General features: G+C 38.5%; 1 protein-coding gene across 1 annotated transcript in view; it reads right to left on the reverse strand.

Annotated features, from left to right (window-relative positions):
- Positions 1-6,714: 6,714 nt before the first annotated feature.
- The window catches only part of HSD17B12 (hydroxysteroid 17-beta dehydrogenase 12), a 176,467-nt gene continuing 166,119 nt past the window's right edge, over positions 6,715-17,062 (reverse strand). The window contains exons 10-11 of the mRNA XM_082628845.1: positions 13,405-13,554; positions 6,715-13,145 (exon numbers count right to left, since the gene is read on the reverse strand). Of these exons, the coding sequence (XP_082484971.1) occupies positions 13,041-13,145; positions 13,405-13,554 (255 nt within the window). The 3' untranslated portion in view covers positions 6,715-13,040. The remainder of the gene's footprint in view (positions 13,146-13,404; positions 13,555-17,062) is intronic.

A 17,062-nucleotide genomic window follows, 5' to 3' on the forward strand; every position in this document is an offset into this window, starting at 1 on the left:
CATTCATACATTCAGTGATATACACATTTAATCAACTAATAATGAGTACTGACTGTAGCTAGCACTGTGCTAGATGCTGGGGACAAAGTTGTGATCAAGACAGACCTGGTTCCTGCCCTCGTGGAGGTTATAGTCTAGCAGGGAAGGTAGACATTTAAAAAACAGATATTACAGGTGTGGTATTTTATATGAGACTCTATCTTCGGGGACCTTAATTAGTGGAGTAATATCCCCATTGTATGTTGAGTCCTAGGTTGGTTGGGAGTTCTGATTTGCATCTAATTCAGATGGTGGGTTAGCAGCTGGTGGTTGGCTGTTCTAGACTACTCTTAGCTCCATGTGGCCTCTCATCCTTGAACAAGCTAAGCTCACCACGCATGTTCTAATAGTGGTGTCAGGGGAGGTGTGTGCAAACACACAAGACCTCTCCAGGCCTAGGCTTGGAAGTGGTACAGAACCACTTCTTCATTTATTGGCCAAAGCAAGCGAGCTCAGTTTCAAGGAGCGGGGAAATAGACTTCACCTTTTTTTTTTTTTTTTTTTTTTTTTTTTTTTTGCGGTACGTGGGCCTCTCACTGTTGTGGCCTCTCCCGTTGCGGAGCACAGGCTCCGGACGCACAGGCTCAGTGGCCATGGCTCACGGGCCCAGCCGCTCCGCGGCATGTGGGATCTTCCCGGACCAGGGCACCCGTGTCCCCTGCATCGGCAGGCGGACTCTCAACCATTGCGCCACCAGGGAAGCCCAGGAAAGAGTTTTTTGAGATGAGGTAGAAAAGAGGCAGATCATGCAGGCCTTGAGAGGCATAATAAACATTAAATGTTAATTTATATATGGTATGAAGTATATGATTAACATTAAATACTCACTTGCCCTTTCTCCGTTACTTTCCATCTCATAGGATACTTTGAAATGGTTGTCAAATCCATTTGTTTTAAAAAGGTGAAAGATTTATGTGATCTAAAGAGAAACCAGAATATTGGTCCATTTGTTCTTAGGTGTGTCCTAAGGCAGGGATTGTTTTCTTTCAAGTGATTAGGATGCTGGTCAGAAAATAGTCAACAAAATCTTATTACTGAATAAATTAAAAGTACCTGAAATTATTAAGTTAACGATTAGTGGAATAAGTCCCCTAATGCCTTAGGAATAACTTATCCACTTTGTAGAAGCAAATCCATTATGTAGAGTCATAAAAGCTAAACTGATGTGCCTAGGTTGTCTTTTGCCTGGAAAGAATGAAAGACAACATAGCTGTTAAATAGAGTATTCATCTGAGGTTCCACTTACAGCTTTTCCATAGGTTGTGTAGTGCTTGGCAACCACCATTGGTTTGTCCACTTGTCATATGCAGCCAACACCTGCATCAGGGTGGGTGCATGAATAAAAAAACATAGTAAACCTAAATCATTCCTATGCATGGAATAACACTCTGGATAAACTGGGCATGTTAAAAGTGGCCTTATAGCTTTCATACTTCTAGTACCACTTGCTGGGCAGAAACCACATTTATAAGGTATGAGTCTGAAAGGATTATTCCAGGTCTTGCACCATTGTGCTCTCTGGGGCAGAAGAGTGGCTTTGCAGAGATGAGCTAGTCAATAGTACACCAGGTAGGAGAATCTGACTCCATGTAGTGAAAGCACATAGAGCTTCCAGTTTTAGAAATTAGGTTGGAGATCCTGAGGGCTATCTGGTATAAAACACCTACAAATAAAAGATAAAATGCTTTTCAATAATGAATTGGCCTGTGCAAAAAAGATTTCCTCTGAGACCAGGAGTAATGTGGGAACATGACTCCAGAGAGATGAGTAAGCTGGGACATATACACTCCTGAGTGGCCAACTGCTTGGATATTCCTGGGGGAGGGGGGAGGTGGCTTGGGACGGGATGGAGACAAAGTTCGTGAAGGGGAGTTACAGCAGAGACCTTCTGGATAAAGCTGGGACCTAGGAAGGAGTACGTACCGGGAGGGGGTTTAGAAAAGAAACCTCACAGAGGCTAACAGCAAGAAAATTTTTTTGTCTTGGCATTAACTTAGGGTAGGGAAAACTCTCCCCTGAGAATTCATGGCCACTAGCCTAACTTTACATAGGATTAAAGGCTGAATTAATACCATTTATACAATTCCCCTGTCCCCTCCCCCAAACCCAAGACCAACAAAAACCAACAACTGCATAGGCTGAGAATTTTAATTTAAGGCAGGTGAAAATTGGTAGTGCCCTCATGTCTGATGCAAACAAACACAAATCCTGCCAGGAAAATTTACACTCAATAAGACTGAATAATTCCAATATAGGTCTAATGAACATAAACACACACACACAAATCATGAAAAATACCGGGAAAGGAAGAACCATTAGCAAAAGTCAGCAGACACAGTAGAAACATCTACAAAAACTACTGGATTATTGGAACTATTAGATACACAACATAATGATGTTTAATATGTTGAAATAAATAAAAGAATGAAAAACATAAGTATAGTTTAAAAATAGCTTTGAATTTTTGATGGTTTTAAAAAGAACCAAATGTAACAATTAAAATTAAGAACTCAGTGAAGCATCTATTTCTGGGTGGGACATGGTAGTAGTGAGCAGTCACTATAATGGAAAAAATAAACAAGTAAATTATAATCTTTCTTTGAAGACACTGGAGATTTTTGGATGCAATGAGGACTAGCTTAACTAAAATCCTAAAGAAAGAACCCTTGCTAGGTGAGCTGGCTATGTTCTTCCCCAGGGACATTTTCCAAGCATGACAATGGAGAATTGGGTTTGCCAAAGACAGTGGCATCTCTACAAGGGGAAAGAGAATCCAACAGACCTTTTGACAGCCATTGGGATGGAATGACAGATTGGGATCTAGAAGAGTTCTCAAATGCATAACCAGTTTGCCCTACAAGGCATTTGCTGAGTACTAGGGCAGCACAGAAGGATAGAGGACTGGGATGGAAAGACAAGGTAAAACCTCTCAGTCTTACTATGTTTTAAAAACCAAGTTCTTAAAGCATAAAGAGGGGCTTCCCTGGTGGCGCAGTGGTTGAGAGTCCGCCTGCCGATGCAGGGGATATGGGTTCGTGCCCCGGTCCGGGAAGATCCCACATGCCGCACAGCGGCTGGGCCCGTGAGCCCTGGCTGCTGAGCCTGCGCGTCAGGAGCCTGTGCTCCGCAATGGGAGAGGCCACAACAGTGAGAGGCCCGCGCGCATAAAAAAAAAAAAAAAAAAAAAGCTCTGAGAAAGAGGAGCCCACAAGAAACACATGACAGGTTTCATCCTGCTGACATTTCAAACTATGGGGCACTGCATTTAATTAAAGTGGCATCCTAACCCTAGCTCAGCTCAATACCCACCCTATCTACCAGCGAGGAGGCAAGCCCTCCCTGGAGAAAAATAACATTGATTCAGTCTTCATGTATAGAATGTCTGGCATACAATTTTTAAAAATTATGGGACGTGCAAGGAGGCAGAAAAATGTGACTGCTCATCAAGAGAAAAAACAAACAAGTAGATCCACAGATAATCCAAATGTAGGAGTAAGCAGACAAGGACTTTAAAACAACGATTGGAATATTTATAAAAATAGAGGAAACGTACAAAATATGAAAAAGGGAGTATTTAAATAGGTGATTAGAAATTACATGAAAGAATCAAATGAACATTCCAGACCTGAAATGTTTAATACCTGATATTACATGGATTTAACAGCAGAATGTATCCTCAATATGGTACGATTAGTGAACTTAAAAGATGGTCAATAGAAAAGAAGCTAAGTTAAGCTAACCTAAACCCTCTTACTATATAATCCAGTAATCATGCTCCTTGGTATTTACCCGAAATGAGCTGAAAACTTTTGTCCACATAAAACCCTGCACGCAAATGTTTATAGCAGCTTAATTCATGATTGTCCAAACTAGAAGCAACCAAGATGCCCTTCAGTATAAGCAAACTGTGGTCCATCTGTACAATGGAATATTATTCAGCAATAAAAAGAATAGAGCTCTCAAGCCCTCAGAAGTCATGGAGGAAACTTAAATGCATATTAAGTGAAAAAAGCCAGTCTGAAAAGGCTATGTATTGTATGATTCCAACTATAGAATTCTGGAAAAGGCAAAACTATAGAGGCAACAAAAAGATCACTGATGCCAAGGTTTGGAGGTCGGGGGAAAGGAAGGCATGAATAAATGGAGCATGGAATTTTTAGGGCAGTGAAACTATTCTTTATGATACTATAATGGTGGTTATATCACATGCATTTTCTGTAAACATAAAATTGCTCTATACGGTCTATTAATTTTCAAAAGTGACAGTCAGTAGAAGATATCCAAGCACAGAGAGAAAGAAAACAATGGAAAACTTAAGTTGTCTGTATGGCTCCTCTATTCTTTGCAGAAAATTTGAATTTCCCTGGGTTGTTCTGTCATATATCTATTAGCTTATATCATACTGAATCCCCAACTAGAAGAAATGTAAAAAAGAATGTTTATGCAAACTCTTTAAAAATTAATTTGTAACCACTCTACATTTTAATGCAAGGCTGGACTCACAAGAAATAAAAATCATATCTCTAAGGGCAGAAGACAAACCAAACCAAAAGGGGAAAAAGTGTAAGAAACTGAAACCAGAGCTAGAAGCAGGGAGCAGTAAGGAAAATAAATCAGTGAGGGAAATGCCCAAATCAGCATTGGTAAGAGAGTAACTCTTGGAATCACTACAAGGTGAGAGAACTAAGCCTGAGATTGCTGCATCGTCAGGTACCTCAAAGAGAGTGGTGCCGCGTGCTAGAGGGCCTAGGCCCCTGACAGACAGAAACAAAACATTCATCTCTGCAGAACATCCCAATTTAGCCCTCAGGATTCATCTCCAGATTAAAATCAAACAAATAGACTTCAAAATAAAAATATCAAACACAGAAGAAAACAAACATCCAGGTAAGACCAAAAATATAAAAAATAGCTTTAGACTCCTAAGAATTTCAGATGGAAGAATCACCAGATGTGGAATGTAAAAGACCAATGTATGAAATACTTTCATTAACTTTTAAAACTGAATTTTTAAAATAAGCACACACTAAGAAACTATGAATGACCAGGCAAATTTAAACGAACTAAAAAGAACTTTTTAAAATGAAAAATATAACTGAAATTAAAATAGCAGTGAATAGCTTTAACAGCAGATAAAAATATATGAAGAAAGAATTAGAGAACTGGAATGTAGATGTAAAGAAATTATGCATCATGCAGCTCAGGGAGACAAGAAGTATGGAAAATATGAACGAGAGGTTAAGAAACAGAATAAAGATATGACACATGAGAGGCAGATGGAGACAATGAGGATTTTTCAGAAAGACAAAAGATAGGGCTTCCCTGGTGGCGCAGTGGTTGGGAGTCTGCCTGCCAATGCAGGGGACACGGGTTCGAGCCCTGGTCTGGGAGGATCCCACATGCTGCGGAGCAACTAAGCCTGTGTGCCACAACTACTGAGCCTGCGTTCCAGAGCCCACGAGCCACAACTCCTGAAGCCTGCACGCCTAGAGCCCGTGCTCCGCAACAAGAGAAGCCACCGCAGTGCGAAGCCCGCGCACCTCAATGAAGAGGAGCGCCCCCCACTCGCCGCAACTAGAGAAAAGCCCGCGCACAGCAACAAAGACCCAACACAGCCCAAAATAAATAAATAAAATAAAATTAAAAAAAAAAGAAAGACAAAAGACATGAATTCTTAGATACAGGAAGCACAGTATAAAACAAGCAGGATAAATTTTCAAAATTCCACACTTGCATACATTATCATAATACTGAGGAACACCAAGTCAAATGGTGTCTTTAAATTGGCCAGAGATGTATTACCTACAGAAGAATGCCATACTGACACTTCTGAACACTAACAGTGGAAGCCAGAAGTCAGTGGAATGATCAGGTGTTTCATGAACTTTAAAATGCCATCAATTCTAAGTCACACCATTACTTTAAATATACCACCAACAAAGGGGAAAACAGTGCCAATTAAACTATGACATGCACCAGAGTGAAGGTCTGAGATGCAAGAGGTGTGCAAAGTGATAAACATGTAATTTATTTTATGTCAACATGTTTGTATAAAATAATGAAAACACAATTTATAGAGTTAAAAAAAACCAAAATACTGGTCCACAAAAACATGTTAAGTCAGGAAAGGGTTATCAGAATAATAATGTTCTAAAGACCGTATATTATTAAAGAAGGGGTTATGATTCCAGACAACTTTAAATTGTATTGCACATGCACTGAAAATGTTCAGGAGTAAAGACAAGGAAAATATAGTGTAAACCTTCCAAACTAGTACAGGGGGGAAATGGAGTTTAAAAAAAAGAAAAATTGAGCCAATCAAAAAGTGAGAAGCAGCATAAAAGAGAGAAACAAATAGCACAAAATAGCATGCTAGAAGTCTTCATGTTTTAAGAATCATAATAAATGTAAATGGAATAAACTTGCCTGTAAAAAGCAGAGATTACCAAATTAAAAAACAATCCCCCACCCCCAATCCAGGTTTATTCGGCTTACAAGACACAAATATGTAGAAAGATAGAAGGGAAAAGAATTGAAAAATATATACTACTAAATACTAACCAAAATAAAGCAAAGGTAGCTAAGTTGATATCACAGAAAACAGATTTTAAGGCAAAAAGCATTAACAATAAGGATGTCAGTACATGACAAAAAAAAGTTCAACTCACCAGGAAGACATAATTCTAAACTTTATTTGCCTAAAAAGACAGCCTCAAAATGTATAAAGTAAAAATGATAAAATCAGGGAATTTAACAAACCCGTCATTACAGTGAGAGAATTCAAACACTTCTCTCAATTATTGACAGGTCAGGCAGACAAAAGTTAATAAAGAGATGGAAGATCTGCATACAATTAACAAATTACTTAAAGGACATATATTGAAAAATAACAATTAGAAAATAAACATTCTTCTTAAGCACATATGGCACATTAAAAAAAATTGGCTGTACCAAGACATAAAATGTCTCAAAAAAAAACTTCTAAGGTAATAATACTGCTAAGAAAAGGTAATAATAAAAAGCTTACATTTGTATGTTTCCGATTGCTGCTGTAACAAACCCAGTGGCTTAAAATAAGACTATCCTCTCACAGTTCAGGAGGGCAGAAGTCCAAATTCAGTTACTAGTCCAAATCAAAGTGTTGGCTGACTGAGCCCTGCACCCTCCAGAACCTCTAGGGGAGAATCCATTCCTGGCCCCCAACAGCTTTTGGTGGCTGATGGCACTCCTTGGCTTATGGCTGCAATACTCCAGTCTCTGCCTCTGTGGTCATATTGCTTTCTCCTCTTCTGGCTGTAATCTTTCTCTGCTTCACTCTTATTAAGAATATTGTGATTCCATTTAGGGCCCATCTGGATAACCTAAGAAAATCTCATCTCAAGATCCCTAACTTAATCACATTTGCAAGGGCCTTTTTCCATATAAGGTAACATTTACAGGTACAGGGATTAGGACCTGATACCTTTGGGGACCATTATTTATCTCATATATATATTTTTTTACCTTATGCTGTGCTGGATTCTGAGCACTTTTAAAATATTAATTTATGCTCTCAACAATCTATGAGATAGGAGCTATTATTATTCCCATTTTCAGAAGGCAAAACTGAGGTGGAGAAAGGTTATAACCTGCCCAAGCTATGTCATATTCACATGTTCTTTGACTACAATGCAATTATTTAGAAATCAGTAACAAAAGATTTTTTTTGAAATAACTTCAGAAATACAGGAAATTTGCAAAACAGCACAAATTCCCATGTACCCTTTACCTAGATTCTCCAAATGTTAACATATTAACACATTTCTTTATCATTTTCTGTATTCATACTTTTTTCTGAAACTTTTGAGTTTAAGTTGCATATATAGTCTCACTATCCCTAAACAGTCTAGTGTGTATTTCCTAAAAAACAACTTTTTCTTAAGTAACTACAGTACAATGATCAAATTCAGGAAATTACCATTGATACAATGCTGTTATCTAATCTATACTCAAATCTCACAAATTGTCTCAAAATTGTCCTTCATAGCAAAAAAAAATTTTTCTTAACCAGGATCCAATCCAAGATCATGTGTTTTGCATTATTTGTCACATTTCTTTAGTCTTCTTTAATCTGAAACTTCTGACAAGTATAAGCTGGTTATTTTGTAGAATATCCTTCAATTTAGTTTTTTAAAAATATTTTAAAAATAAATTTTATTTTATTTATATTTATTTTGGCTGCGTTGGGTCTTCATTGCTGTGTGCGGGCTTTCTCTAGTTGCGGCGAGCGGGGGCCAATCTTCGTTGCAGTGCGTGGGCTTCTCACTGCGGTGGCTTCTCTTGTTGCGGAGCACGGGCTTTAGGTGCACAGGCTTCAGTAGTTGTGGCGCATGGGCTTAGTTGCTGTGCGGCATGTGGGATCTTCCCAGACCAGGGCTCAAACCCATGTCCCCTGCGTTGGCAGGTGGATTCTTAACCACTGTGCCACCAGGGAAGCCCAAAAAATATTTCTTCTTGATTATGTTCAGTTTATACATTTTTGCCAGGAATACCACATAAGTGATGTTGTACCTTCAGTCCATCATATCAGAATGCACGTAATATAAAGTTGTCTTATTAATGGTGACACGAATATAAGCTTTTTAAAGGAAATACATTTACAAAAACTTAAATTTGTGCTTTTAAAAACAAAAAATTCATAGCTCAGAGAAATCATAATTTAAATTTTTTAGTATTAGCACTGAGAATACATTTGTGTATATACATATTTGTGCACACAAACACACAAATTGTGGGATGTAGTAAAAGATAAACTTAGAGCCTTAGATGTTTCAGAGTAAAAAAAACATCGAACATGAATTAAATGTCCAATTTATGAAAGAAAAATAACAGAATAAACCTCCAGAAAGAAGGAGAGCATGAAAAGAAAATGGCAGAGAGGATCAACAAAGCCAAAAGTTGGTTCTTTAAAAACTAATAAAATAGACAAACTTCTGGCAAAATGGTCAAGGAAAAGAAAGTGAGAAGACACAATACTGGGAAAGGAAACAGGCATATATATCTAGCAGAGGTTTAAAAAATAAAGTTCCTCAAGTTACTTTATGCTAATAAGTTTGGGGGAAAAAATGAGTATATGCTTAGAACAAAACTTTTTTTTCAAAACTGAATCGAGAAAAAATAGAAACCTGAGTAGTCTTATTTTTAAAGCAACATAATAAGTAGTTAAAAATCTTGCCACAAATAAATACTATAGGACCAGATTGTTTTATAAGCTTTCAAAGAAAAGTCTGTCCCAATCTTTTACAGATTCTTGTAGAGCATAGTAAATAAAACAGGTAGCACTCCCCAGCTCATTTAATGAAGTTATAATCTTGACATGAAAACCAGACAAGTATAAGATTGCAAGCCCATTTCTTAAATATAGATGCAGAAATTCTAACTAAAATACCAGCAAACTGAATTCCACAGTAAATATAGTGAAATAAGATCAAGAATGTAAAGGTGATTTAATACTAGAAAGTCATAACTAAACTAAAGCAAGATCTCTGAAATCTTCCAGAAATAGCTCACCTAGTATGTGCTTCAATATGTATGTACTCTCCTAGCTATTCTTGGAACATACCAGGTATGCTCTCTCCTTGGGCTCTTTGCACAGGCTGGTCTGCCTGAAATGCTCTTCCCCCAGGGAGGTAAAAGTCTTGCTCAAGATGGTTCCAATGCCACCTCTTTCTGGGTCTGCCATGAGTACCTTATTTAACGTCACAAGCCTCCCACCCCTACCCCAACAAACATTGATTCCCCATCCTACTTACCCTGCTTCATTTTTCCCCACAGCATATAGCACTTACACCACATTATTATTCCTTTTGTTTATTACCTGTCCCTCATTTGCTCCCTCCCCAGGTCCCTCCCCCGCCCCACATCCTGTTCAAGTGTCAGCTCAACTGGGGTTAAGAATTTTCTGTCTGCTTTGTTCATTGTAGTTTCTCCAGCATCCAGAAGCGTAAATGGACATGGTTGGCATTCAATGAACGCACACAACAGTTTGTCTAGAAACTTTTGTAACAAGGAAGACAAGCTGGCTTTATATCCTTTTAGGATTACCATTTGTAGTACCCATTTTGCCTGCTTTTCAGTGACACAGGTAAAGGAGAGTGGTCAAAGTTGTAATATGCTGTTTATCACATTAAATTTTTTTCATCTATTAAGTTTGTGTTCATGCTAGACAGTGTTCCATTTCTAGATGTTTCCATATAAGTCTCAATAGAAAGAATTACATTTCCACAAGGGAATTTTAATTGTCTGTATTTGTATGTTTTGCATCGGGAGTAACATAAATATGCTAATCTAAAAATACTGGAATGTCACAAAGTAGTGAGTCCTTAAATTTTTTTTAATTAGTTTCTAACATATTAAATAAAACACTTTGATCTTTTTTTTTTTTCTTTTTGTGATACGCGGGCCTCGCACTGTTGTGGCCTCTCCCATTGCGGAGCACAGGCTCCGGACGCGCAGGCCCAGCGGCCATGGCTCATGGGCCCAGCTGTTCCGCAGCATGTGGGATCTTCCCAGACTGGGGCACGAACCTGTGTCCCCTGCATCGGCAGGCGGACTCCCAACCGCTGCGCCACCAGGGAAGCCCTGATCTTTTTTTTTGATACTGGTAAACTACAGAGCAAAGTAGCAAAATCCAGGACCACCAAAATATCAGGTAATTTTTGGCATCAATAGACTTCAGAAATTATAGTACTACTTAAGCTCATTTCATTCTCATAAGGCATTATTATCACAATAAATCTCTTTTACACTGAATCAGCACCATTTGTATTGGTATTGGCATTGATGTTCACTCTATATAAAGTTCACTTCTATTGTATTTTGATGCAATAAATATCAAGTGAGAACTCAGAATTCATCTCTTTAGGGCAGGACCACATTTGAGGAAATGGAGACCAATATCATCTTTATTTATTGCCAGTGCACATGGGCCTGACATAAGGACAAATCAAAATGGCACACATCATTCTGTGTGCAGGGCAATTCCTCTCCTGGCCTCCCTCCCCCATGCTATTGTACTGAAAAGACAATGAAAGAACAATAAATTAAAATCCAGTTTTCTATGTTGTGAGGAGAGCTGATTCTACAGTAATAATCAATACTAATCTTCTACTCTGCTCTTTGAGTTCAAACCTTATCTAGCACACATCAGACTATAAAATCAAGTCAATATAAAGTTAAGTCTAAAAATTATGCTTCACTATTTTGAAGGTTTTTGAGAACATTGGTTTCTCTTTTAGTATAATTTTTCTTTCATGTGCCTGGAAACATAGATTTTCATGTCATCATCTTCAACCTTGAGTGTCGAATACAAGAGGATATTTGCTAAGTTGAAGCAGTCAAGGCCATAGCTCAGAAGTTTTGAGATTGCTAAGGGATTTCCTAGCCAGATTACAACTATTTTCTAGATGGGATAAAAGGCGAAGTATTTTGTATACTTGCAAACCAATCCCTCCCCCTCTCTACCAAGTGTCCAGCAAAAACCACCACCACAACAATTAACCAACAAATGTGTGAAAGCAAATAATATATTGCCCAGGTCATTGTGATTTCACCATTTCTACAACAAGATGAGAGAGAGAGAAAGGCAATGTGTTTTTCGTAAAGCTAAATTTATTCAATTTAAATGACTATTCTTTATTCTGAGATTATGTTCTTCTTATCTGGGGGATGCTAAAATGTCTTTTCTTTTATATAATAATGCCAATAGCAGGCGGTAATTTGGGTTTTGCTGTTTTTGTTTTATGTCCTTAGCTGGCAAGTCTAAAAGCTAGAAACACTTAAATACCCCAATTAAAAAATTTTATTTATTTATCTGCAGACTTCCTGGTGCTTAAATCTCAGAGCCTGGGAACCATAGCCTAGGTAAAGACCTACCTTCTGTGTTGCATGTTTCACAACATTGAATTAATTTCTTAGCAAGTTCCCCAAACAAGTTATGAGGCAGAATAAAAGTAAGTCTTAATTTATATTAAACCAGTGCAAAAATGGGCTTAATTTCAAGCACCAAAGGAATATATTTCCAGTCAACACCATGGTTATAACATCTTTTATTAAAACTAATTGTATCAATATCTATAGGGTACCTATTTAAAAGTACAATGCCACTACTCTAATATCATCATTGTTCTAGGAGTAGCCTGGTGTCACATATGTGAGCAGTATTGGTGCAGTGCAGAAACAAAGAAGCTGGGGTCCAAGCAGGCCACCTTGCTGGGTCAGGGTTTTAGTGGCACTGAAGGAGCTGCCCATCAATGTACATTTTGGCCCGTTTACCTTTATAAATCATACCATATAGCATTCAGTATTTACATACACTTAAACTGAGAAGGCATACGTATTAGAGGAAAGCATCTTTTAGTGGGCATGTGTCAAAAATAACTCTGTATTTCATCATTATTTTTACATCATTAGCTACCCTTGAGAAAGGAAAGTTCCATAAAATGTACAAACCAGGACATACTTTTAGAAAATCTTACAGTGCTATGCAAATTGCAGTGTGTCCTCCCATAAGTAAATCAATTAATCCTCACTCCCTCAAAGTGTTAAAAACAAAAAAGGATAGCTGGCCATTGCTTTTTAAAGTATGTTTCAGAGAAAATACAAGTATAATCATCACTGGCATTTTGGACCAGATGAAACTCTTAAGCCTTACATCTGACTCTATCATTCAGTGATTTGTTATAATTGTGTTCCTTCCTAGTAAGCAGTTCTTGCTAATGTTAGTTCTGTATCTATTTGATAGGGGCATTTATGTTACACTTCAAAATAACTCCTGGTAGCATCCAGAATATATGTCAGGAACTCCTGAAAGCAACTCTGCTTTCCTCTCAGTTATGACATTTAGCTCTATCAGTAACTGTTAATTAACATGACAACTGAAGATTTGGAGATGGTGGGTGCCTTGCAGCAAACATGCCTAGGCTGGAACATCTGGTCAAGTTACTCAGCACAGTTACCAATGCTTAGTTCTTCTTAATTTTCTTCAGATAGCGAGCCCGGGTGGCGTTGCCTAAATTCATGGTCAATTTAAAATACAACCAGGAAGGCAGGCTTGAGATTACTGAGGCCTAGGGAAAGAAATGGGGAGATATGCAATTAAGGCTTACAACTTGAACTCATTTGAAACATATGATCTTATGTTTTACTATATTGTTGTTTTATTTGTAGGTAGATTTTAGAGTTCTTGGGTGTACAGTTGAAAACAGATGCCTTGCTAGTAAGTCTAGACAATGTATATATGCTAATATACCACATACTATTTTGTGACTCAATGGGAAAGAAAACCCCAAACCAAAGTACTGATTTGGAACTTAAAAATCTACATACCATAAGAGAATGGATCAGGTATCCGTTGGTTCGGGATTGCACGCCGACGGTTTTAATGGCAGACTTCACAAACGTCTCTGAAGAGGGCTTATCCAAAGTTGGCTTTCGAATTTTAGCCAGTTTCGTAGCTACAAAGTAGGGCAGGACACTCTAGAATGGCAACATACCCCCCCCCCAGAAAAAACCATGCCACTGGTTAGGAAGGCCACAAATTCAATTCACACTGATGCTTGATTGCTCTTAGTGGCAGAAACATTCTGAAAAAATCTAAAGTCTGTATCTTTAGAGAGAGAGAAGAAAAGAGAAGCAGCTATCTAAAAGCTACCTTGATAGAACAAACGATAGCATAAAACAAGTTGTAAAAAAACAATCTGTCGGGCTTCCCTGGTGGCGCAGTGGTTGAGAGTCCGCCTGCCGATGCAGGGGACACGGGTTCGTGCCCCGGTCCAGGAAGATCACACATGCCGCGGAGCAGCTGGGCCCTTGAGCCATGGCCGCTGGGCCTGTGCTCCGCAACGGGAGAGACCACAACAGTAAGAGGCCCGCATACCGCAAAAAACAAACAAACAATCTGTCAATACAACAGAGTTTGAGACTAGAGAAAGTATTAAAAATAAGCAGAAACATACCTTTTTGCGTATTTAAAAAGAAGGCATTAAACAAATCTAGGGAGCAGAGATTTGGGGCCGGATGCTTTCTAGTCTGACTAAACAATATAGTTACAGAACCACCACATAGGAGATTTTTGACATTTGATGCCCCTAAAGAGATAATAATAATTTCCTCCATACTGTATGGTTATTAAGCTTGTTCTATCAGTTTTGGTCCCTCTAAAATAAACATTTCATGTTCTCAGCTTTGGGCTACCACTTTTCTTCCCTAGTTTCTTACCATTCTGCTTCTGAGTTTTATAAACTTTGCTATTGATAAGATAGGACCACCACTCTTTTCTTTTGCTTTTTTCTTTGTTGGGGGGAGACGGGATAACAGTATGGAAACAGCTTGGGTAACTAACAGACACTTCACAGAAGTGGTGTGGGATGACAAAGCTGGACATTACCTTTTAGGTTAGGGGAGCTGTTTCTTTATTTCTTATGCTTGCTATATTTTGGATATGTTTCAACACAGAATGCAAGGAAACCCTATTACAACAACTCCTGAGTCATGACACAAGCGGTTCCTTCTATAGTTTGAAATTACTTGGGCATGGTTGTACACCAAGGAGTGAATGTATTCTGCTTACCTGACATGTATGAAAGGAAAGGGTATAAATTACAATGAAACTTCTATTAAGGAAGAGGATCTGTTTCAACACATGGTGGTCAAAATCAAAAACTTCATTACTAAAGGCAGAAATAAAATTGAGATGTACTCCAAACTATAGATTTTCTTCCTGCCAAGAGCTGGGGAGTTCCCATATCTCTTTTGTTTTATTTTGTATTTTTCCCATTCCCAAGTATGAGTCACCCTCCTTAACAGGTGAGCTGAAACTTCAGCCCACCTGTTAGAACCATGAACCCAAGGGCCTAACCACTGTTACTCTCCAACTTTCTCCTTCTTAGTCCCTGCAGCCACAAACCCACACTAAGTAAACTAACTTCCCCAAAGTACTTCAATACCTGGGCCAACTTTGATTAGGTGACTTTTGGTTTTTGAGAATTTGTGTATTGGAATTATTACTCTACACTTATTCCTCACTTAAAAAGCAAATTTTTTTTTTTTTTTTGTCAAGCAGGTCTTTATTTTTAAACCCATGTTGCTGCAAGGATCCAGTATATGAGAGAACAAACCAAAGAGAGATCCCAGACTAACACACAACATGAAATGCAGAGCTCATGAGGCTCTGCCAATGGGTAGGGAAAGAAAAGTTCGTTCAAGCTGAGCAGCAAACAAAGCAAAGAGAGTGTATGCATATACTCTAACTCCAACAGTGAAGGGCCATAAGCAAACCCCATCACACCTCTATGACCCAGGTTTCCTGGCTACAAAAAAAATAAAGGTTGAAACAAAAACAAAAACAAAAACCTTCCCATATATTGATCACAAGCCTGCCAAGAGTACTGTACAGTATTGAGCTTCTCAACATAAAGGTGGTCCACTCATTATACCTTCAAACTACAGAATTAGGTATTCTAATCCCCCCTCCCTCTCTATGTGGCATAAATCGGACTGTTCTGATTTTGCAGAAGAATGAAGTCGCACTGCTTGGCTGAACCACTTGATGGTGCCACAAGTTAACAAACTCATCATTCGGCTAAACCATCCAGCTAGTCTAGAGAAGGTCCTGGCTCTTGAGGTGGGGACAACAGATGCACGTACATTCTATTCTGGAAAGGGTATTTATTTCTACAATGGTTTAAAATCAAAGCAGTTAACATGGCCTAGCAGAGGATGGGAAGAATTCAGAGATGAAATAACTTTTGAGCTAAGGCTTAATAATGTGGAGGAATTTGCCAGGTAAACACATAACGGAAGAACATTTTGTAATGGGAACAGCAGGGGCAAAGAAGAGGAGACAGAGCAGGATGTTCTCATGGAACTGCAGTCGTTCAGCCAGCACGGTTCAAACAGTGGAAATGTGGGAAGCAGGGGCAGAAGGAAGGCTAAACGGTGCAGAAAACGAAATCCAATCACCGACAGTATCAATTTCTAGAGCATAAGCTCTGTGACGACACAGTCTTATTCACCATTATATTGCCAATGCTTAGCCATTGCCATTGCCTAGCATGTAGTAGGAGTGCTAAGAAGATCTACTGAATGAATTAGCAACACAACACTTCATTATGGACAGTACTGAATAGAGTACTGGGGTCCCTTTCTACTGCTGCTGCCCAGAAAATTAATGACGGGAGGAAGTTGACAATGTAGCATGAGAGTTTAAACCACAATTTCAGATATTCTAGAGCTTAAGCAAGGTTATTTATCTAAACAAAGGCAAACTTACAGGTCTTAGTTACTCAGAATTTTAAAAGAAGGAGAATTTCAAGTTATGTAAAAGTAAAGAAATATCTTGTTTTTTTAAAGAAATATCTTTATCTTATATGTCAAAATGTCATCTAGGTACATCCTTAAACAGTTAAACAAAAACCCAATAAATGATCATTAATCTACTTTTCTGGTCTATGCAGGGGAACATTACAGTGAACAGGTCAAGAATATACCCATACTTTTGTAGGGAGTATTTTGGGCAGAACAAATTTTTTAAAGTTTCTTATGCTCAACAATTTGCCATTATAAATACTGCCAGCTCGGAAACAGCGTGAACCTTGACAGCTACCCATGCAGGCAAGTGCCCTGGTCTTTGCACTTAGAATCCCAAACTGAAAATAATTAACCAGCCCATAAAGCAAAGCTTTTTTTGTCCTTGCTCAGCCTATTGAAAAAAGTCCCTGGAAACAAACTTGGTATCTTTTTTTCTCACCCACTGAGTAGCTTGCTGAGGTATCTGGTCTTTAGGGAACAGTTTAGGGGGCCTCGATTCAGGAACAAGAAGGTTATTACAACTTAATGTCACAGAACAAGAGAAAGATGGATGCCCAGGGCTGCATGGCAGATATTCAAGAATCAAACACTGAACCTTCTAACTTCACGTAGTAGCACATCTTTCACGTTGTCATCTGTGTACTAAATATGCCTTCTCAAATTCAAAAATGACCAG

Source organism: Mesoplodon mirus (assembly GCF_964341445.2).
Source record: "Mesoplodon mirus genome assembly, chromosome: 7".
Taxonomy (NCBI): domain Eukaryota; kingdom Metazoa; phylum Chordata; class Mammalia; order Artiodactyla; family Ziphiidae; genus Mesoplodon; species Mesoplodon mirus.